Below are 24522 nucleotides of genomic sequence, written 5' to 3' on the forward strand. Positions count from 1 at the left end.
TTCCAGGAAAGGCGCAAAGCTACACAGAGAAACCCTGTCTTGAAAAACCAAAAAAAAAAAAAAAAAAAAAAAAAAAAAAAATTTATATATATATAAGCCTCTGTGTGTTCTCTCTCTCTCTCTCTCTCTCTCTCTCTCTCTCTCTCTCTCTCTCTCTCTCTCTCTCTCTTTCTTTTTTATGCTTCTGTGGTTTGAACCTAGAGCCTCACAAATGGTACACAAGCAACAATCTACCACTGGGCTACATCTTTGGCCCTACCCCTCTCTACATTTGATTCTAAGATGAGTCACTAAGTCTGCCAGGCTAAGCTTGAATTCACACTAGAGCCTGGGCAAGCTTTGAAAGCAATTCTCTTGCCTTAGCATCCAGGTACAGCTAATATATATATGTTTGGCAAAGCTAATCTTTTCCCATTTCTGCTAATGTTCAAATAACTTTTTTTTTTTTTTTTTGAGACAGGGTCTCATTATGTAGCTCTGGTTGTCCTGGAAGTCTCTGTGTAGACCAGACTGGCCTCCAACTCAAGAGAGAGCCACCTGCCTCTGCCTCTACAATGCTGAGATTAAAGGCATGCACCATTGCCTGGCTTTTACTATTTTATATTTTGTTTTTATTTTTTATTTTTTGAGACAGAGATTTTCTTTGTGTAGTCCTGGTAGTCCTGGAACTTGTTCTATAGAACAACCTGGCCAGGAACTCAGAGATCTACTTGCCTTTGCCTCCTGAGTGCTAGAATTAAAGGCATGGGTCACCACCACCTAGCCACATTTCTTTTTAAAATCAAAGTTACCCACACATGCCTCTCTATTAATACTCCATATTACTGTTATGTTTCATCCAAATTTAGTAGTTCTATAACTATCTAGAGCTTATCATGTACACAGCACCATTGAGAAAAGGAGCTAAACAGAGGCCTCTAGTTTCTATAGAGGTTTTAGCCTATCAATTCATTCATTCATTCATTCAAGACTATTGTAGCCTTGGCTGACCTGGAACCCACTGTGTGGACCAGACTGGTCTTGAACTCATGAGCGCTGGGATTAAAAGTATGTACTGCTATGGCCAGCTTTTTTTTTTTTAAATTTTAATTATTTATTTATCCACATATGGGTGTTTTGCCTGAATGTACATCTGTGCCTCATACATGTGCAGTACCCTTAGAGGCAAGAAGAAAACATTAGATCCCCTAGGACTGGAGTTACAGATGATTGTGTACTGAGGGCCGCAGGAATATATCATAAGAACTCAGCTGGTTATGGCAAAGTCACTACCTGGAGGGATCAAGGATTTCCTCCAGAGGAAGCCAAATTCCAAGGAGCTTTTGGTGTTACTTGGTTTGTTATACATCAGTTGTCTTCTGTTATGAAAGTCATGTGTCCCTTCATAGTTTTCCCAATTGACTTTTCCCTAAGAAGGGCTAACAGTACAGACTGATCACTCTCTGGACATACACATCCCAGGTTATTTGGAGAACAGCCTCAGGAAAGGCTTTCTCTGGAATCAGATATCTCCCTTAGCCACTTTCAAGGACTAGCAGTAATAACATGAAATGAAAGTCTCCTGATTTAAGGTAAATTCCACAAGGAGACACCACCTAGGTCAGATGGATGTTAAGTAATAGCTTTACGCAATTCAGCTCGGACCCTCCTTTCTTACAGCCTTACTAACTTTATAGACCTTTAACTCCTTACCTAACCACTTCTAGGAATATTTAGATAACCCTCTGCACTGATAGCTATGCTCAGCCAGAACCCCAGTTCAAACCTCCCTGTAATTATCATCATTGGCAGCATCCGGCCAGGTCCATCCCCAGATGGAGGAAAGTACCTTATCAGAGATACTTCTGTACTCTCTAAGAACAGACTTAAGCATCCAGGCTGCCTGTTTGAGAAGGCCTGGCAGATGTGCCAATTAAGCTTTACTTCCTTCTTTCCCAAACCTTACCTCTAGTTCCAGATCTCCCTTTAACTATCACCAGAGACATCTAGCTGTACATGGGTTGCCTAGCGACTGAGCACACTTTCCCCTACCCTGCAGAAAAACGGCAGATAGCTTGGACAGATAGGAGCCACAGGAAAAAAGAAGGCAGTTTTATTTTTTCCCATTGACCTAGCAACTTATAGATTCTTAACATTTTCTACTAATCACGTTTAAGACTATAGTTGAGCACATAAGATTCCCTCTTCTTAGATATTACCCGAATTTAGCCTTTAGTTAATTCATTTCCCCATTGGTCACTTCCCTTTGGGGTTGCAAATGATAATTAACTGTTATTGCCTCTCAGTGTGATTCTTTTTTTTTTTTTTTTTAAGATTTATTTATTACATATACAGTGTTCTGCCTGCATGTATCCCTGCAGGTCAGATGAGGGCACCAGATGTCATTACAGATGGTTGTGAGCCACCATGTGGTTGCTGGGAATTGAACTCGGGACCTCTGGAAGAGTAACCAGTGCTCTGAACTGCTGAACCATCTCTCCAGGCCCTCAGTGTGATTCTTATTACCCCTCCGTTTGACCCTGGAAGCCTGGCTTTATATACCAGGACTTCCAGGGCACAGAGGGACAGAGAAGAGAAAAGAGAATGGAAGAACTAGACGGGTAAGAACTTGAGAGGAACAAACTGAGATGGGGAAGAACTAGATTGTAGGGCTAGAAGAGAGTACTAGAGGAATGAGATGGAAGATGAGGAAGAGCCAGATGGGGAAGTACTAGCTGGGTAAGAATAAGCTGAAAAGGACCTAGATGAGGCAGAATTAAGATGAGAGAATTAAGATAGAACTTAGATAAGTATAGAGAGAAATCAGGCAAGAAAGGGAGCTAGACACGAGAACAGAACTGAAGCTGTATAAAAGATGTTATGCCAGAGGAACTAAAGCAAGTGGACTATAGAGCTCGGTGTGCTGAGATTCTATTTCCCTAAAATAGTCCTCGCCGTTAGTAGTTCTCTTTCCTGAGGCCCTGGGATGTATAATATTAAGGCTGGTCCCTCTAATATTATACAAGAATTGTGAGCCACCATGTATGTATAAGGGTTCAAACTCAGGTCCTGGAAGAATAGCCAGTGCTCTTAATACTGAGCTGTTCTACAGCCCCATTCTATCTTTTTAATACAAATACAAATAACTGACCCTTTGCCATAAAGAGAATATAATGGATCTAAAACAAAAATGAGGTAGAATCTAATTTAAACTTTCTATTCCAAGAGCTGGGGATGCAGCTCTGTTATAGAGTGCTGTTTGAGGCTCTGGCTCCAATCCAAGCACTGCATATACTTTTGGCCCCATTTGGGAGGTGGAGGCAGGAGGATGAGAATGAAATAAGTGTGTCCAGTGCAAGTCACCTGTAATTATGACAGCTTACCTTACCCATTATCTTCCGCCCATTCATAGCAGCCAGCGCTGCAGCTGCATGACGATGCTCATGAAACTCCACAAAACAGTATGGGTCATTCCCCGCCGTCTGTTGGAGAAGAAATACAGAAGTCAATTTTAAGCTTTACTCTTCCATTAAAAAAATTAAATAAATAAAAAAAATCCCCCCTTAAATATATAGACTTTCTACAGTTAGCAGGCCATGGAGAATAACTGACTCATTCCACAAGTAAATTTTCAGATAAAAGAGTAAACACTTAGTACCATTTTCCTGTAGCTCCCTTTTTGCTTCTTCGTGCAGTGTTAGAGCCTTACACCCACTACATAAATGCTCTACCATAAACTACACCCCTACCCAGTATATTACTTTTTATTGCTACAAACTTTAAACATCTTACTGTTTCTAATTTGAGGAACAGAAAATCTTAACTAATCTTCTCTAGTCTGTTCTTAAACTAGGCTCTGATAATATTTACAATGGGTTTTAGAATGTAGACTTCTCCTTTAATCCCAGCACTCGGGAGGCAGAGGCAGGCGGATCTCTGTGAGTTCGAGGCCAGCCTGGGCTACCAAGTGAGTTCCAGGAAAGGCGCAAAGCTACACAGCGAAACCCTGCCTCGAGAAAACCAAAAAAAAAAAAAAAGAAAAGAAAAAAAAAAAAAGAATGTAGACTTCTGATACAAGTTCTTTGCTTGTTGCAAAGCATTTTAAAATTTCTTCCCTTGGGGGCTGAACAGTTGGCTCAGAGGTTAAGAACACTTGCTGCTCATGAAGAGGACTTGTGTTTGTTTCCCAGCGCCCACATGGTGGCTCACATAAACTCCAATTTCAGGGTACTTGACACCATTTTCTGACCTCCATGGGCACCAGGCATGCAAAACACTCATTATATAAAATAAAAATTTTAAACCTGAGAAAAAATATCTGTCTATCTGTAATTCCAGTACTAGGAATTCTGAAGACATCCTGGGTGAGTCTAAAGCCAGCCTGAGATACTTAGTAAGACTCTCAAAAGAAGACAAAAACACCTCTTCTTTTCTACTGGTAACTGGGATATAAGAGAGAAAGCCTGGATTTTTTCTTTTCCCCTAGTGCTGGAGCCCAAAATCCAGGGCCCTGTGTGTGCTAAGAAAGCATTCTACCACTGAGCAATCTTCTGGCCCAAAGCTAGATGCTGTTTGTTTATTTATTAGCAGTTTTTCTATGGAGCTCTAGCTGGTCTGGAACTTACTGTGTAGACCAGAGTGGCCTCCAAATTGCAATGTTCCTCCTGCCTCTTGTCTTCTGAGTTCTGAGACTACAGGCATGCATTATCACACCTGGCTTCAAGATATTTTATGATAAATTAAAGCAGAAAATAAATATAATAGTCTGAATTTACCAGTGTGGGATACTAAATGACTTTATAATCAATTCAATTCTTTCTAAGGCTTTCTAGGAATTAATAAAGAAAACTAATTCAAAATTTCAGAGCACTGAGATAAACATATAATTCAATGAAAACTCTTTTTTTTTTTTTTTTTGGGTTTTTCAAGACAGGGTTTCTCTGTGTAGCTTTGCGCCTTTCCTGGAACTCGCTTTGGAGACCAGGCTGGCCTTGAACTCACAGAGATCCACCTGCCTCTGCCTCCAGAGTGCTGGGATTAAAGGCGTGCGCCACCACCGCCCGGCTCAATGAAAACTCTTATTCTATAATAATTGAGATTCTGAGGGGAGTGGTAGCACATATCTGTCATTTTATCACTCAGGAGGCAGAGGCAGAACATTCCAAGTTTCAGGCCAGTCTGAGTTACATCGACGCTGCCTCAAAAACAAACAAAACAACAAACAATTAATTAATAGCCAGGTTGTGGTGGCACATTGTAATATTAACACTTGAGAAGCTAAGGCAGGAAGACTGCAGCCATCCTAGCTTACATAGCAAGTTCTAGGTCATCTTGGATTATACTGTAAGACGCTGTCTATTGTGTATGCATGAAGAAGCACCAATGTTGACATCTGGCCTCCACACACCTGTGCACACACATGTATGTTCACCTGTACACATAAACAATGAACTTTGTTTTAAAAACTAGGTATTATTCATAGTTAGCACCAACCATATGAATGTTTGATGTCTTTTCTATAATTAAGTTCTGATAGACATGCAAGAAAAGCTTTTAAATAAAGTTAAAAATGCTTTTCATTATATACTATATATACTTTCATTATATTAAAAGTCTACCCCAATTCCCAATCTAATAACTGAACTTGTAGATTATTCAACCTATTGATATTACATGTAAAACAATTATGATGCCTCACCTAATCCTAGCACTCAGAAGGCAGAGACAGGCAGATCTCTGTGAGTTCAAGGCCAGCCTGTAAGAGCCAGGACAGGCACCAAAACTACACAGAGAAACCCTGTCTCGAAAAACCAAAAAAACAAAAAACAAAACAAAACAACAACAAAAAAAAACCAATTCTGATGCCTCAATAGATCTTGTAAGATGAGCACATATCCTTTCTAAAAATGATCAGTTCAATTTTCTTACTTCACCTAGCAAAAGAATTAAATTTGACTGTCTACTAAACAGGTTAATTAAAAATTCACTAAGATCCCTATGAATTTAGACATTAATGAAGAAGTTCTGAAGTAATGACTGCTTTCATGTTTAAAAAAAAAGAGAGAGAGAGAGAGGAAAAGGAAAGAAAAGCAGAAACAATGACTGACTGAAATACCCTTACATCCATAATCATTTTGCAGTTTTTACAAGGTCCAATCTGGCTAAAGAGCTGGAGGATGAGAGCTTCTGTCACATCTCGGGAAAGGTTACCGACGTATCTGGAAAACAAAGGGAAATAATTTACCATTTTAGATTTATTTTTTGACAAGCGTGGTGGGCTCATACTTGTAATCCCAACCTGCACAGGTTCAAGGAAGCCTAGTTTACATGCTAAGTTCTAGGCCAACTAGGGTTACAGAGTGAGCTCCTGTCTTGAGGTGGGGGGGGATATGGATTCTTTTTCATATTTCTTTTTTTTTTTTTTGGTTTTTCGAGACAGGGTTTCTCTGTGTAGCTTTGCGCCTTTCCTGGATCTCGCTCTGTAGACCAGGCTGGCCTCGAACTCACAGAGATCCGCCTGCCTCTGCCTCCCGAGTGCTGGGATTAAAGGCATGCGCCACCACCCGCCCGGCTTCTTTTTCATATTTCTAAAGCTGCTTGTTGAAAATAAATTTTGGGAGCAGTCATAGGCATATCTTTGACTCTTTCAAGACAAATCAAGTACCTCTACATGCCCACAAAAATGTAAATTTAGTTTCTGTTTTCTACTGTTCAGCACAGAGCCACTGTGACTATAAAGACACTGGGGCAAGTGAGCAAAAGGAGCATCACTGAGAAACATTTAAGGAGCAGAAAAGGTGTACTTGGAAAGAGAAGACCACACATCCAATGGCAACTTTTTAATGCCGGCACTTACTACTCCAAAAATGAGAATTACAAGGGGAAAGTGAAGCATTTACCTTGCCTTTTGAGCAGCTCAGAACAGTCAGAGTAAGTAAGCTTTAAGAACAGAGGGGCCACTCTTATTTACGGAAGAATGCTTGTCAAATAAATATACAGAAAGTTTTAACAATGCAGAATCAAAACTGGCATGGAATTAGATATTCTCAGTATGCCAATGTCAGCAAATACATTACTGAGCAAACTGCAAAGGGGTAAAGAACCTGACTTCAAAGTGAAAGTCTTGGCTGTTCCCATTATGACTCCATAGTCAAACGTTATCAACAAGAAACCATATAAAATACAAAGTAGATAGTACCATTTGTGAAGGACTCATGTCATAAAAGTCTGGGCGGTGGTGGCGCATGCCTTTAATCCCAGCACTAGGGAGGCAGAGCCAGGCCTCTGTGAGTTCGAGGCCATCCTGGTCTACAGAGTGAGATCCAGGACAGGCACCAAAGCTACACAGAGACACCCTGTCTTGGGGGGTGGGGGGAGGTCTAACCTAAGGCAGAGCAGGGAGGGGCTTGGTCCTGCCTCAACTGAATATACCAGGCTTTGCTAACTCCCCATGGGAGCCCTTACCCTTTTGGAGGAGGGAATAGAGAGAGGGTGGGTTGAGGGGGAAGAAGTTGGGGGTGGGGGGGAGAGGAGGGATAGGAGGGGCTCTGTGGTAGATATGTAGAATGAGTGGAAAAGAAATTAAAAAAAAAGTCTAACTTAAGTCTAATACTTTCTTTTCTATGAGACAGGACCTCACCATTAACTCCAGAGTAGCCTAGAACTTGTGATTCCCTGCCTCTATCTCCCAAATCCTGGATTACTTGCATGTACCACCAGTCCTGGCTTATCAAGCTTAAAACTAAATTGAAGGTTACAGAATACTGGTCATATAAAAACAAACAAATTCAGAGGTCGGATATTTTCTAAAAAAACAACTTGACCCCTTTAAAAAAAATTGTACTAGGTCTGTAGGTACAAGTGTGGCAAGTACTAGCAGAGTCAGTACTAGAACTACTAGTTCAGTAAGGGAGAGGGCCTGGGCTTATTTCCAGCACAAGCCAACCAGAAACAAACAGGGTTTTTTTTTTTTGTTTTTAAGTTTTGAAACAGGGTCTCATGCAGCTCAGGCTAGTATCAAATTCACTATATAGAAGAGGAAACCTTAAACTTCTGATCCCACGTGCTGCGATTACGGTGTATGCAACCTCACCTGGTTTCATATGACACTGGGGTTAGTTTAGACCTAGGGCTTTTCGTATGCCAAGCACTCTTCCAACTGAGCTACATCCCAAGTCCAAAGCCATCTTTTAAAAAAGACATTGATTGTGGGGGACTAGAGAGATGGCTCAGTAGTTAAGAGCACTAACTGCTCTTACAGAGGACCCAGGTTCAATTCCCAGCACCCACATGGCAGCTCACAACTGTCTGTAACTCCAGTTCTAGGGGACCTGACATCCTCACACAGACATACACACAGGCAAAACACCAATGCACATAAAACAAAAATACATTATTTTTAAAAAAGCCATTTTGATTAAAAGAAGCTGGAACTGGAGAGAAATTCTCAGTGGTTATGAGCACCGGCTGCTCGTGCAGAGTTTGATTCCCAGCTCCCACATGGCAGCTCACAACTGTCTGCAATTCCAGTTTCCAGGGATCCATTGCCCACTTCTGACCTCTGTAAACATGTGGTGCCCAGACACACACACACAGGCAAAACACTCAAACACATAAAATAAAAATAAAACCTTTTTTTTTAAGGCTTAAAATTAAAACTGGATAATAGAATAAGAAATCCTATCCTGGATCCTAGATAGGGGAAAACAGTTTGTCTTTGCTGTACACTAATTAACAGAGGAAGCACGAGATAGAAAATCACTGTTAAAACCGTATCTTAGTAATTACTACAGACAAGATGTTACCCACAGAAGCTAAAATTAGTTGGTGAAATGTAAAGGAGAAACAGATTCTGGCATAGCCTCATGGTAGCTTCCTCTAAGATATTTATTACTGACAGTTTCATCGTGAGACCACAGTTTATGATCTAAAAGTGTTCTTTAACTCTCTAACCTTAGAAGTACTAGTCTAAAGAACAAAGCATAACAAATACCCCTCAAAAGTATCAAGTCATATAAGACAATCCTCCCAGACTGACGGGAAGATACAATGATCACTGGACATAATATGGATAGTGACAACTGGACATGTGGTATCTTGCATCGAATCCTGGGACAGAAAGGGTTCTTAGTGGGAGAAAAATGAGAAGATGGTTGAAGTCTGAAGTTAACAGTATTTTACCTGTTTCAATTTATTTTGCTAACTGTACCATAGTTACACATATGATGCTACTATTAGGGGAATCCGGGTGAACACTAAAAATTCCATAGCATCTCAGCAAATGTTGTGCCTACAAGATACTCCAGGGCTGGAAACAGTATTGCCTGTCTGTTATCCCAGCACTTGGGAAGGAAAGGCAGGAAGATCACAAATTTGAGGCTAGTCCAGGCTACATGGTGAAATCCCATCTCAAAACCAACCAATAAATAAACATGATAATAATATAAACCAAGCAAAAAGGAAATTCCTAGGATTGCAAATGAGCATAAATTAAATATTGCTCTTTTTGAAATTTAATTCTAGTGTCTACTTTGCTGAAGCTAGAGCACAGTGACAGGACAGTACTTAGAGTACAGCACCTTCGGTATAAGATTTCTTGATATGTTATACATTCATTAGTATTTTGTAGAGATAGTGGAGTTTGTTGTTATTTTGACCAGTTCTCACTTTGTTGTATAGACTAAGCTCCTTCAAACTCACAATCCTCTCCCATCTTGGCTTCCCAAGTAGCTGAGACTACAAGTTTGTATCACCATGCTAAGAAATCTTCTGAAAGATATTAACTTAGTCTGAAGATACAGAGCAGCATGAACGGCTCAGTGGTTAAGAGCACCGGCTACTCTTCCAGAGGATTAGGGTTCGGTTCCCAGCGCCCACATGGCTGCTCCTCACTGTCTACAACTCCAGTCTCAGTGAATCTGATGCCCTCTTCTGGCCTCCCTCATACTGCACACACGTGGTGCACAGACATTCTTGCAGGCAACTCCCACCCACCCACACCTACACAAACAGAATAAACTTACTTAAAAAGAGATACTGTCTAGCCAAATGTAGTAGCTCATGCCTGTAAACATGGCATTCAGGAAGCTGAGGTAGGGGGACTGCTGAGGTCAAAGCTAGTCTAGGCTACAGAGCAAAATCTGTCTCGAAAAAATATTGGAAATGAGAGATATTTTTTGTTCTGCCTTTATATTTATTTGTGTAAAGTGGCTTCTCATGGTCTCTGACCTCCAGAGGCCTCTATCAATTAACCCCCACACAGGTGTTTACAGTCATGTTCTCAACCTTCAGTACAATTACAAAGAACCTATATAACCTTTTCATATCAAGGAAATTAATCCAGGGGAGTGGGGATGCAGCTCAGTTGGTGGAATGCTTGCCTAACATCCACAAAATCCTGGATTCAATCCCTAGTGTCCCATAAGCCAGGCATGTACCAACATGCCTGCATCCAAAGCATTGGAAAGACAGAGGCAGAAAGATCAGAAATCCCTTGTCTGTACAATTTGAGGTCAGTTTGGGATATACAAGATCTTCCTTCAGAGAAGGAAGAAGAGGAGAAGAGAAAGAGAGAAAGGGAGAGAGAGGAGCCAGAGAGCTAGATGTATTGGTGTAATCTCGGCCCTGTGAGGCTGAGGTGTTCAAAGGAAGTCTGGGACAAATAGGGAAACACCGTCTCAAATGTGAGGACAGGAAGAGCAATGAAATCAAAGGATGAATCTTCCTTATGGAAATAACATAAGGAGTGAATCTGTTATCTCAGTAAGTTAGATTAATGTTGTTCTCAAGTTTTTATACAGTGCTGTTTCAAGTCTATTAGCTAAATAAATATTAGCTCTCAACAGAAAGTGCAGCCTAATGTGCAATCTGCAGACCCTTCCCATGTTGGAGTGAAAAAGTAAAAAGTCTTTAAGTCTTTGTACTTTGCAAAAGGTTTGGCTTTCCTTTTTTTTTTTTTTAATCTTTTTCCCCCCTCTTTTTTTAAAGATAGGATCATGATATGTGGACCATGGTGTCCTCAAGCTCCCATTAATCCTCCTGCCTCAGCCTTCTGTGTGCTTTTTTACAGGCAAGCCCTACCACACCTGGACTTCAATCAAAGGATTTATCATTTATAGCCATTCTTATTTTTACTTACAAATGTTTCCTTAGGCCAGGTGTGACAACACAGACCTGCAATCCTAACACTACCGAGGCTGAGGCAAGAGAACAATCAGTGCTGGGCAGTGGTGGCGCACGCCTTTAATCCCAGCACTCGGAAGGCAGAGGCAGGCGGATCTCTCTGAACTTGAGGCCAGCCTGGGCTACAGAGTGAGTTCCAAGAAAGGCTCCAGAGAGAAACCCTGTCTCGAAAAACCAAAAAAAAAAAAAAAAAAAAAAAAAAGAGAGAGAGAGAGAGAGAGAGAGAACAAACAGCGAGAAAAGCCAATCTGGAATACATAAGATGGGTTAGTTAGTGAGACCCTGAAACAACATAGAAAATGTATTTGGTGGCAAGTAACAAACTGGAAGCATACAAGCACCAACCTGACCCCAGTGGAAGATGTGGTGGCAGTGTCCTTCACAGGAATTGGATGGGACAGACTATGATTTTATTTTGAATGTGGGCTAAAGTTGTCTCTTTCCAAATTATTTTCTAAGTTAAGTTCCACACTCTTCCTGCAGAAAAGCTATATATGTGTATATATGTATATAGTATAATTTTATTACACACAGTGATATATATATATACATATACATACACATATACACATACATTACATATATACACACACACACACATATATATGTCACTTTATACAGACCTGGCTGTCCTGGGACTCAATATGTAGACCAAGCTGGCCTCAAACTCAGAGATCCATTTACCACTGCTTCCTGAGTGCTGGGATTGACAGTGTGTGCCATCATATTTGATTCCAATATATCTTAAATAAATTCCTCATGTGTGTACACTACCTAAGTTTTTTATTTTTTCCTTGTGACTTGTATTTACTATCCTGACACAAAACTTTGTACTGGAGCAGTTACAAGCCAAAGTTCTTTGTCATCGTATCTGTGAAACTATTAAACCTAGGGCCCTTGCCATCCCCAGTCCTTTAAAACTGTTTTCATAACTGTGAGATAAGAGTCTTGTTAAGTTGCTCAGGCAGGCCTTGAACTTGCAATCCTCCTGACTCACTTTCCAGAGTAGCCAGAATCACAGGCTGTACCACCAGGCCTGGCTCCATGCACTCCAAACACCACATTGGCATTTACTGTAACTGTTTGGGGATCATATACCAATCTTGTACAGAACTATAAAGTCAAGTCAGGTGTAGAAAAAGCTAACCAGTAAAGTCAGTGAGATGAAAATTGCCATCTTCAGTCTGTTGTGCTGCTATAACAAAATATGTGAGGCTGGGTAACAACCAAAGGTTGGTTTGGCTTATGATTCTGATGGCTGGCATTTTTGAGACTCCCTAGCTGTATAACATGTTGAAGTAGAAAGGCCACATATAGAAATGCCCCAGCACCTAGGTTGGTTTTGCTGGTAACAACTCAGTCTTATAAGAACCACAATCACCCTTTCCCAAGACAGTATCCCTATGACCTTACAGCCTTTGCCTAACCTTCCTTCCTTCCCCTCAAATGCTGGGGTTAAGGACACATATAGGACCCACCTCTTATATTTTTGGTTGTGAGCCTAGCCTTTAACGGCTGAGCTATCCCTCCAGCCCAGGACCCACCTCTTAAAGGGTCTACCACCTCCTAAGATGATCATACAAGGATCCTAGCTTCCAGGGCATGAACTTTTTGGGAGGAGAAAAACCCACACCCATATATCCTGTCTTCTTTGGCAGTTGTAAATAAACAATATATTAGTTACATTGTACCTGGAGCTGAGAATGTATTCCAAGGCACTACTGGAACACCTGGTTTTGAGTGTCACCAATATATACAAATGCACACTCACTTCCACTCCAGTGTATGAATGTTAACCTCAAGGTGAAAGCATATTATGGTTATCTGAAAAAATGCCCTTGTTCTTATACAGTATTTAAGACTTTAAAAACACCATCTTAAACCAACAAACACTTTAGTTAAAAAGAAGGGAAGGGCCGGGCGTTGGTGGCGCACGCCTTTAATCCCAGCACTCTGGAGGCAGAGGCAGGCGGATCTCTGTGAGTTCGAGGCCAGCCTGGGCTACCAAGTGAGTTCCAGGAAAAGGCGCAAAGCTACACAGAGAAACCCTGTCTCAAAAAACCAAAAAAAAAAAAAAAAAAAAAAAAAAGAAGGGAGGGAAGGGAGGGAGGGAGGGAGGGAGAAAAAACAAAACAAAAATATGGTTGGCTGGGTGTGGGTGTGGTAGCATACGCCAGTTATTCTAGAACTTAAAAGTCAGTCTGAGCTAAACAAGGACCAATCTTGAAAAACCAAACCAATGAGTTAGCAAGATGGCTCAGTGAGTTAAGGCACTTGCCATCAAGTTTGACCACTTAAGTTTGATCCCTCAGACCCACACGATAAATAGACCCAACAATGTGCTTTGACCTCCCCCCCAACAAATAAATGTGATCTAAAAATTTACAAACCAACCAACCAAAAAACCCATATGAAAACATAAATAATGCACAGTTGGGGGAGGTAGGGTGCTGGAGAGATGGCTCAGCAGTTAAGAGCACTGGCTGCTCTTCCAGAGGTCCTGAGTTCAATTCCCAGCAACCACATAGTGGCTAACAACCATCTGTAATGAGATCTGGTACCCTCTTCTGGCCTGCAAGCATACATGTAGGCAGAACACTGTATACACAATAAATAAATAAGTCTTTAAAAAAAATATAATAATGCACAGCTGGCTAAATGGCAGTTAACTGGTAATTCCACAGAAAAGCAGCTAGTCTTCTGTGCACCATTTCTGTTCCTTTTCTGTAGCTTTTCAAAATGACTATCACCTAACAAGTGAGATTTGATTGAAGGAGCATCAATACTATTAGTGACAACATAACAGTTCCTGCCAGGGCAGTTTCATTCAATTCAATTTACCAGGATTGAAACTAGGAAGTGCTAAGAAAGCAATTTTAACACTGAGCTATATCCCCTGAAGAATATGGATTTTTGAAGTGGATAACTAAGTTTCCAATAGTTGTAAGAACCAGGTATAGTGTATGAATACTCCTGTAATCCCAGCATTTGGGAGGCAGAGTTAGAAGAGCCAGCTACATGAGATCCTGTCTCAACATTCCCTACTCTTACCTAAATCAAAGTTATAAAAATGGAATTCAAAACTCTTGAAATACTCATTTTTATTAATACAGCTCTAGACAGTTAACTTACAAAAGAATTTACAAAGCAGAACATTAGATTGGGTTTGTTTTCAGCCACATATAAAATGTGTGTGATTTTATAATGGAAAAACTGAAAATTTGAAGAAAAAGCATAGGTAGATTTTAAACTAATGATATATTCTTTACAAGCAGAGATTTAAAAAAAAATTTAGTTAACTACTGTCTAGAAGAACCCTGCCTGGGATATTTCAAGTGGTCTATAAATGCCCTAATGAGGGGCTGAAGAGATGGCTCAGGAGTTTAGAGCACTTATTGCTCTTGCAGAGAACATCAGTTCAATTTTCAGCACCCACATGGTGGCTCACAACTATTTTTAGCTCCAGATCTAGGGGATTCAATGTCCTCTTTTGAACTCTGCAAACACAAGGCCCCCTTGTGGTACATGTACATACACACAGGCAAAACATTCATACCTATAAATAAATCCAAAACTGTGTTAAAATGATCAATTCCCTCTCTGAGACTTGTTTTTTTAAATTTTATTATTTCTTTGTGAATTTCATATAACTTTTTTTTTGGAGACAAAGTTTCATGTAGCCAAGGCTGGCCTTGAACCCTTGACCTTCCAAGTCTATCTGAGTGTGTCACCATACATGGTTACTTATTCAGTGCTGAGGAAGGAAACCAGGGTCTGATGCCTCCAATCCTCAGAATGATGCTTGGACATCTGCAATTTGCTAGAGAATTTATTTTGCTTGAATTACTAAACTTCAGGAGAAAACTTTTAGTTGTCTTTTCTTAATAAGAAACTGGAGTGGCACACACCTTTTGGGAGGCAGAGACAGGATCCAGTGAGTTTGAGGTTGGCCTGGTCTACATAGGGGGTTCCAGGCCAGCCTAGCCTACAGAGTAAGACCCTGCCTCAAAACAAACAAATTAACTAACAAAAAACCAAACCCAAGAAACTGGGGCCAGGGCTGGCAAGATGGCTCAGCAGACATGGATACTTGCTACCAAGCCTGACATCTGAGTTCAATCACTGGAATTCATATAAAAAAGGAGAGCACCTGCTCTACAAAGATGTCCTCTGACTTCCACCCCCTCCTAAATAAAATGTCTTGAACCCCAACACTTGGGAAGCTAGGCAGAAGATCACAAATTTGAAGTAGCCTTCCCTACAAAAGTGACACTTTGTCTCAAAGAAAAGAAACTGTAAAATACTATCAACTAGAATATAAGTTTTTTTATTTGGTTGGTTTGGTTTTTCCAGACAGGATTTCTGTTTATCCCTGGCTGTCCTCAAACTGGCTCTGTAGACCAGGCTCGCCTTGAACTCATTCATAGATAGATGGTCTCTGCCTTCCTAGTGCTAAGGTATGAGTCACCACATGTGGTGAAAATCTAATCCTTAATTAAGAATAAAAAAGTCTAAAGCCAGAATAGGCTACATAGTAAGCCCAAAGTCTCAAAAAAAGAAAGAAAAAGAAAAATACAAGCAAATACAACTCAACCCAAAGGAGAAAAGAGGTGTTATTCATATAAATTGTAAGGTCAAACTGTCTGGAGAGAAATGGAGTGGACAAAAATCACAAATACACAAGGGCGATGGAAAGAGAAGGCCCCTATTAGCATTTAGTAATTATTTAGCTGCAGGCTATTAGTGATGCTATAAAATTTATAGACCTACAATCTCAGCAGCCATAAAGGTCACATAATAACCACACAGCTATCTCAAAAGAGTACCCATTTGCCTTCGACAATAAATCACACACAAGATGTTAGGGTGGATCTGAAGAAATCCCATCAGCTAGCCTTATGTTTTTCTAGTTTAGTGCACAGTTTTTAATTCACAAATTCAAAGTTTTAAAGTGACCAAAGCCAATTCAGATTCACTATTTTTTATTTTTTTTATTATGGACAAATTCTTATACAAAAGAATAATACATGTACATCACCCAACCACTCACTACAAATGTCTAAACTTAGGTATACCTTGAACAGTCCTTAAAATTATCTTCCTGTATAAACTTTTCTTACAACATATTTTCAAATTATTGATGACTTATAGGGCGGTGGTGGTGAATGCCTTTAATATCAGCACTCGGGAGGCAGAGGCAGGTAGATCTCTGTGAGTTCAAGACCAGCCTGGTCTACAGAGTGAGTTCCAGGACATCCAGAGCTACATAGTGAGATCCTGTGTCTCGAAAGACAAACAAACCTGTAATTCTATTAACTGTTGTAGCAGTGGCTAATTTTGGTCTGTGTCCTTCAGTAGAACATCCCATTCAGGTTTTCTCCCGAAAGTAGTCTGTGTCCTTTATCTCTTAGGCTGATGCCACCTTCCTCAGTCAAAACTTCCATTCTCTGGCTCAGTTGCCTTTAGCCTACTGGCTATGGGTGGGTTAGGACTTCTGTTGGTCTTTTCTGTGTCGAATACAGATTGCAAGCCCAGCGCCACTTTGAGATCTTTGGCAACAGTTAACTCTGCAGCTCACATACGATTGAGCCTGTATGATAATGAGTATTCAAAGACGGGTAATGCCTGGGGGGCGCTCACCAACCTAAGACAGAGCGCCTGTGTGGCCTGGACAGGCATCTCCACGACGGGTAAGGTGACCTGCTGATGTCCCACGCAACCTAAGTCAGAAGCTCATTTATTAGTAAAAGGGGGACCTGTAGGGCCCTGACCCCCATTTTGGGTAACTGTTGCCTTGCTTGCTGACCTTGACCTAGATATCCTCCCTATGCTAATTCCTTCCTGGTTTTCAACCCCCTAAATGCTTAAGGGAAGTTCCTTGTCTGTATATCCTACATAATGGGTGTTAACAGCTTAGATGCAAGATTGTAAAACATCGATAGCAAACTTCTGCCCTCCAGGGTTCTCCCATTGTGCTGTAAGCCTGTATTTAAGACCTCCTCCCAGCCAGGCGGTGGTGGCGCATGCCTTTAATCCCAGCACTCGGGAGGCAGAGCCAGGTGGATCTCTGTGAGTTTGAGGCCAGCCTGGGCTACAGAGTGAGTTCCAGGAAAGGCACAAAGCTACACAGGGAAACCCTGTCTCTGAAAAACCAAAAATAAATAAATTAATTAATTAAATTTAAAAAAAACCCACAAACTAACTAAAGGGACCAGGACCAGTTGTTTTTCCCAGGGGCCAAGTTTGCTAAGACCTCTGCCCCATATTATCCCACCTTCCTATATTGACTCATTTCTGGCTTCAGCCAAACCTTCAGGAAGTACATCCAATCTGGTGCCAATCGGGGTCCTACCCCGCCACAAGCAGGAACTGTTGTCGATATTTTCAGTCAAACAGTCCCCTGACACATAAAACAGACCCTTGACACCACAGTTGCCAACCACATGTCATGAGCCAATCATAAAATGATTCCTGTATCAGTAAGGGTCTATTTCCAATCACTTCAAAGTACATTTAATCACAGCTGGAATTCCCCTAAACAGGCTTAAAAGGGACTGACTGCCTTACTCTCCACTGGGGTTGATGCCATTTTGGGTGGACCCCAGCATGCTGTTTTTTTGTCTCGAGAATAAAGCTGCTTCCTGTAAATGCATAAAAAAAAAAAACAAGCCGGGCGGTGGTGGCGCATGCCTTTAATCCCAGCACTCGGGAGGCAGAGCCAGGCGGATCTCTGTGAGTTCGAGGCCAGCCTGGGCTACCAAGTGAGTTTCAGGAAAGGCGCAAAGCTACACAGAGAAACCCTGTCTCGGGAAAAAAAAAAAAAAAAACAACTTCCATTCTCCCACTCAGCCAATCTTGATTAAATATTGGTAGGTACTAACTCTGAAAAGTTTGCCAAACAGTTTTTTAAGTTTTAAAAGGTCACCTTAGTGACTCTGGAAGTCTGGGTTCTCTTTTTTCATATATACTCCTAGCCAGAGTCTGGTCCATGATAAATCATCACACTTATTTAAAAATCTGGTATAGTTCAAGAAGTCAATCAAGATTTCACGCTGAGTGCTCTGTTTTACTCTCACCTGTGTTCCTGACTGGGTCAGAGGAAGCATCTGCATTTGTTTAGTTTTCAGCATCACCTTGTTAAGTTAGAGACTGTCAGGAGTCAATTTCTTTGGTTTTTTTAGACAAGGTTTCTCTGTGTAACAGCCCTGACTGTCCTGGAACTCACTTGGTAGTCCAGGCTGGCCTTGAACTCACAGAGATCCACCTGGCTCTGCCTCCCAAGTGCTGGGACTAAAGATGTGCACAACTATGCCCAGCAAGGATTTTTTTTTTCTTAAAGTGTATGATTTTGAGTAAGCTGTTGAAACATTAAGCTTAGCTTTCCTTTGGTTATAAAATGCAGTTTCCCTTAGAGTTCTAATAAAGACTAAATGAACTTGTAAAGCATCTGACACAAAGTAAGGATTCAACAAACTCTCTGTGAATGAATAAACTCCAATACTTTCCTGTTCCAATACAGTACTAGTTACATGCCTGCTTTGTACACTGCTTTATAAATTCATTATTTGATATTTCCATGTATGTACTGGAAAATGTTATGTTACCAGATATTTCTGGCAATTTGGGGAGAAGAAAAAAGCCAAAATAAGAATTTCATAAAGAGTGGCTGGAAATGGCTCAGCAGTTAACAGCATTTGTTCTCGAAGAGGGTCTTGGTTTGGTTCCCAGCACCCACATGGTGGCACACAATCATCCCTGACTCCAAGTCCAAAGAGAGCCAACGCCTTCTTCTGACTTCCAAAGGTTCCCAAACAGACATGGAGAAAAAATTCTCATACAAATGAAATTCTTTTCAACTATCTTATAAGGACACCAAAAAGCACAGCAGCATGAATTCCAACATGCTAAATGAAAAAGGTAAACGTTCTCATGGATAGCGTCTACTAGATTTTAGGGAGTATTCACCTACAGATACAATCTTTCCAGAAACAAGGGGTCATGCCCTATTACATCCTTACTAAAAAGCTACTTTAAGGTTCCATAAACTAGCAACATATTTAATATATCAAGAACAGTATAAACCAGGTGAGGTGGTATGTGCCTGTACTTGGGGAGCAGAATCAGCAGGACCTTCACAAGTTTGGAAACCAGTCTGGTCTACAAAGGGAGTTCCAGGTCAGGGAGGGGGTAAGAAAAAAAAATGTAACTGGGCATGGTAGACTTTAATCCTGCTACTTGGGACTGAGGTAGAACCTACAGTTCTAAGTCAGTGTAGAGTATGTAGCAATTTCAAGGACAACCTGGCCTACATATAAAGAGACCTTGTTTTGTTTTTTAAAGTAACTACATTTCACATATGCATTAAAAATATCAACTTGAAATTGAAAATTGGGACTAGGTGTGATGGCAGGTGGGCCTCTAGAGTCCAAGGCCAACCTGATCTACAATAGTTGAGTTCTTGGACAGCCATAGCTACACAATGAGACACCGTCTCAATAAATAAAACAAAACAAACAACAAAAAAGAATTTTTGAGAACTGGGGAGAGAATTAAATAACAATTTATCCGTTCTTCGGAACAATTTTAATATCTAGAAATTTTCAAAAAGAAACCTAAAATGTACATAGCTCTAAAAGTATCAGGATTCTAAAAATTGAAACAAAAAGCTATGTCGGGAAGTAGGTGCAAAGTTAAACTCTGTGAGATGATACATGTTAAATCTACTTCATTTATATGAACTGACCATCTATATGCACGGTGTAACAAGCATCAAGTCCCAATCTTCAAATATACCGAAGAAAAATAAACAAACGAACAAAAAACAACCCACAATTCTTCCAACTTTCCTTTTTGCCCTGTGAAATCCAACAAAGGCAGGTTCACCTCATCCAGTGCGCTGGAACACAAAGACTGCAGGGGGGGGGGGGGTTACAACCACAAAGGAAGTATCCTCAACGCGGGTTACTCAATGCTCACTAAAGATGCTTAGACTGACTCACTACAGTCGCTTCATCCGTAACAAAATCAATCACTATTAGCAAGTGGTGGTAAATATGTTTTAATTAAATCCACTTTCCCTCGGTAGATGCATTCCTCCGAGTGAGATTTCCATTTTTTAAGAACGGTTTCAACATCCTTGGGTGTACAGTTAGGGCGAGGGTTGGGGGGGGGGGGTGCTACAGAGGGAAAGCCCAAGACTTTCAAGAAAGATGTGGTTTTTTTTTGTTTGTTTGTTTGTTTTTTGGGTTTTTTTCCTCCAAGTTCTCAACTGCAAGAATAAAGTTTTACCTCAACCTCAAGAATTAAAATAAAAACAAACCCTACCAGGAGAAAGTGAAAGGAAGATCCAGAAGAAAATCAAGAAGCTAGTCATCGAAAAGAAGGGGCGGGGGAAAGGGGAGGCAAGCCTGGGACTACAGGAGGGTGTGCCGAGTCCTGAGGAGAGCTTTGAATGAAAAGTCCTTCCTGCAGGCTGACAGGGCCGAGCCCCTCTCCCGCCAGCGTCCTCTCAGCCCGGCTCGGCTCTAAGCATCCTGGCGTGCGCACGGGAGGGAGGAACCACCACAGCGCGGCGTCCACGGAGAACAAGAGGCTGCGGAGAGGCTCAGGGCCGCGGCCTCCCTCCGGGGCGACCACCATCCCTCCTCCCTCATCGCTGCTCCAGACTCACAGAGTCTTGGGCATCTCGTCCTCCATGGCTGCTGCGGTCGCGGCGGCACCTCAGGGTCCAGCTCCCTGCCCTTCGCTACCTCCCAAATCGTTGGGGCGGCTATGGCTGCGGAAGAGCGGGCCTCCTCGCTTGGCTGGAGGTTACTTCGCCTTCTCCTTCGGCCGCAATTACACAAAAAAGCCCGGCCCACCGCGAACAATGAAGCCCCGATTCAAGATGGCGGCGAGCCGGACGCTTAGGAGCCGCCAGCCGAATGATCCAGCCGCGCATGCGCACAGCCAGCTAGCACGCTCGCCCTCCAAGCCGCCGGGCTAGGCTTCAAGCCTTGGAGTCACTTGTTGCGCAGCCGCGCTTCCGCCCGGCAAGGGATGGCTCAGACTGCGCAGGCGCAATGCCAATAGTTCAGGGTCTGGGTAGTTTCAGAACGGAGTGTTTCGTTAGTGAATTATGTAGTGAAATAAAAATCTTCAGGGAGACTAAAACATAAAACGTCAGGTGTCTTCACAGCAGGAGCTATGTCTCTTTTTTTTTTAAGCTATCTTGTTTTAAGAGGGAAAAAAAAAAAAGCTGTGCGCCGCCCGGGAATCGAACCCGGGTCGCAAGAATGGGAATCTTGCATGATACCACTACACCAGCGGCGCTGTTGGTGAAGCGGGGCTCCAGAAACTCATAGGAGATACATAGTATATTCATTTGCTCCTAGAGTATGTATCTGGAAATAAAAAACGTACTGATACTTGTATCTTTTTCGTGGCTTTATGAAACAATTCATCTTTTCTTATCCCAATGCTATTGAATGGTGTTTTTTTTTTTTTTACTTTCAGAAAAATCTAGATTTTCAAAAAAAATTTTTTATTATTATTTAGAAGTAAGAATTGCAGTAAGAAAATAATGTCTTCTTGACAATAACCAATTTTTTTTTTTGAGCGGGAATCGTATTTTCACGTTTCAATGTCTAGATTTCTTTTGTATACTCAATGTAGTTGAAAAGCTTAGAAGAAACAGTTACTATTACAAACTGATGAGAACAATCTTAAAAGTCAGTCCTCGCTTAGGGCTCACAGTTAGGGCTCTGGAATGTGGTTCCTGTATTCCTTATCCTCATGTCGTGGTGACCCACACAACCATAAAATTATTTCATTGCTACTTCATAACTAATTTTGCTACGATAATGAATCTTAATGTAAATATTTTTGGAAACAGAGGTTTTTCCAAAGGGGTCGCGACCCACAGGTTGAGAACCATTGTTTTACATGAGCACATTTGGGATTTTCATTTCTATAATTGTCTTTAGAGTCCATCATATTTTCAGGTTATATAGAGCTATATTTAGACAGCTATTGAATATTGCCCTAGCGCCCACACTTCAGAGCACAGAAGTAAGCAAAGAGGTTCAGAAGTTCAAAACCAGCCAATGCTACTTAAGAACAACAGCTCCCACCGCCCCTCTTCTCAAAAAAAAACAACAACAATAAACAAATAATAATTTTAAGGAAAGAATGTGACAAATGTTTAAAGTGCATACTATTTTGAACAATTTTTTAAAAGGGGGATTCTATTTAAAGGGACTTTTAGTTTATCAACAGAGGTGTTCGAGTACAATAAACTCTGTGTCTCATTCCATTACCAGCTCAGTGAGCTTTCTTTCTTTTGTTCTTTTTGTTTGGTTTTTTTCAAGACAGAGTCTTACTTTGTAATCCCAGCCATCCTGAAACTCTCTATGTAGACCAGGCTGGCCTTGAACTCACAGAGAGCCACCTTCCTCTGCTTTCTGAGTCCTGGGATTAAGCGCATGTGCCACCACCAGTTTATTTATTTTATTTACTTTTTAAAACTACAACTAATATAAAAATTTCAGTACAGATACCCTTATACATTGATATTTTTTGAAACAGTATTTTTTGATATGTAGACTAGGCTTGCCTCAAAATCCAATCCTCCTGCCTCAGCCTTGTGTAAATTTGGAATTACAGGTGTGAACTATCACGCCTGACCAAAGCTAGTTCCTATCTTTTTCTTTGTTTCTTTTCTTCTTTTTTACACTTTATTTCTGTGGGATAGATTCCTAAACATAGAATTACTGAATTATATATACATATAAAAATCATAGTATACAAAAAATTTCATCCTCTGTGGGGACTCACACTTGTAATTCCAGCGTTCCAGGGACTGAGTCAACAAAAGCAAAAAGGTTGTAGTCATCGTTCACACCCCACTGAGAATGCTTTCAAGTCAGGTTCTAAGCTGCCCTCCTCCACTTCCTCCATTTTGTCTCACACTAAGATTCTATTCATTTTTATTAATTTTTGCTAATGTAAGCATGAAGAATGGTATATCTCTGACTCTCTCTCTCTCTCTCTCTCTCTCTCTCTCTCTCTCTCTCTCTCTCTCTCTCACACACACACACACACACATTTGTTATGTAGATCTACAGGATGGTCTCGAACTCACAGAGATACATCTTCTGCCTCCTCTTTATGCATTTTTTTTTTCAGGGTAAATACTACCTTAAGTATCCTAATGTTAGCTGTTTCACCGCAACAAAATTCAAATTTTTGATGAAAATTATGTTTCAAATATTCCATAGTAGCTGTCACATTGACCATCCCTTTTGATCTTTAGTCATGCTCAGTGTTGCGGGCTCAGGGGAAAATTGCCGCTCATTGCCAGAGGCCCTTGAAGGAGAACTCGCTCTAGCAATAAGCAACCTCGAGGTGGCGCTCAATCTACATTATAACGAACTATACCACAAAGGTCCCGGGTCTTTAGAACCAGATGTGGGAGGATATAGAGAGTCACCAGACTTTGATAGCTCTAAACTTTCAATGATTTCTCAGCCTCGTATTACCATTTCTGTTCTGGTCCGTAGGCTATGGACCTTCTCTCACAAACACTCAGCTCAATGATATATACTTCTTTCTGAGAAAGATCTTAAGAGAAAATGCACAAAGGAAATAGTTCAATCTTGTGCTCAAGAACCTTCTACAAGTGAAATTCCTGAGGACTGGGCCTTCCAAAATCTCAGGTGGTCTTCTGTTTTTCAGAAGGATACATTTTCTGCAGGGATGGTTTCTGCAAGGCAGAGCCCTGTGCACCTATACAATGTTGCTCAAGTGGCAGCAGCCAGCTTGGATATTTAGTTGCAAACGTTTGGACAAGAATTTGCAAAAGCTGAGAGATGAAACAATTTACCTTTTCCTACCAATTGATAAAGCTCTTTGAGGTTTTTGCAAAATTAACAACAATCCTAATGATTGTTCTATTAGAAGAAAATAGTTATTTGTGCATAGCTATTAATGTTTTCCGTTTTACAATTCTACTCTTGGCAGGATGTAGGCACATATATTTAGTCACAGCATTCCAGAACCAGAGGCAGGAGGATCTCTGTAAGCAGTGGCAGAATTTTGGGTCTCTGTGTTCTCAAAGACAAGCATGGAAGTGTACAAACTAATAGAGATAGATTTTAATCAGTAAGGTATTATTGTAATAGGGAAAATTCCAGCGACTCAAATTCAATTTATATAGAGGTCACTGCATATTTTAGGGCAAGAATGAGGTAACAGGAAAGGAGCTGAGCATGGGCTCAGTAGGGCAAGGGTATTCAAAACTATAGAGAGCAGGAAGTCAGTCCATGTGCAACCCATTTGTGTTTGTCAATGGCCTCTTTGTGGGGTGGTTAACTGCCCTGAAGT

General features: G+C 41.0%; 1 protein-coding gene and 1 non-coding gene across 10 annotated transcripts in view; both read right to left on the reverse strand.

Moving 5' to 3' along the window:
* Nucleotides 1-21125, reverse strand: part of Tia1 (TIA1 cytotoxic granule associated RNA binding protein) — a 36939-nt gene extending 15814 nt beyond the window's left edge. For 2 of the 9 annotated variants that reach the window (XR_008214687.1, XM_052722344.1), the window contains exons 1-3: nt 20831-21125; nt 6101-6197; nt 3363-3461 (exon numbers count right to left, since the gene is read on the reverse strand). Coding sequence is in view for 3 of the 9 variants with exons in the window: in XM_052722344.1 (XP_052578304.1) it covers nt 3363-3461; nt 6101-6197; nt 20831-20856 (222 nt within the window). In the remaining 6 variants the exon portion in view is untranslated. Of the gene's footprint in view, nt 1-3362; nt 3462-6100; nt 6198-20830 lie in introns of those variants that run through there. The other 7 variants (XM_052722341.1, XM_052722342.1, XR_008214685.1 and 4 more) reach the window with 6 other exon arrangements.
* A 275-nt stretch (nt 21126-21400) lies between these two features.
* Nucleotides 21401-21471, reverse strand: Trnag-ccc (transfer RNA glycine (anticodon CCC)). The gene has a single exon. It is a non-coding gene; the product is annotated as a tRNA-Gly (tRNA).
* Between the last annotated feature and the right edge of the window lie 3051 nt (nt 21472-24522).

Source organism: Peromyscus californicus, unplaced genomic scaffold (assembly GCF_007827085.1).
Source record: "Peromyscus californicus insignis strain IS unplaced genomic scaffold, ASM782708v3 Scaffold_6__1_contigs__length_162567912, whole genome shotgun sequence".
In the NCBI taxonomy this organism is placed as follows: Eukaryota; Metazoa; Chordata; class Mammalia; order Rodentia; family Cricetidae; genus Peromyscus; species Peromyscus californicus.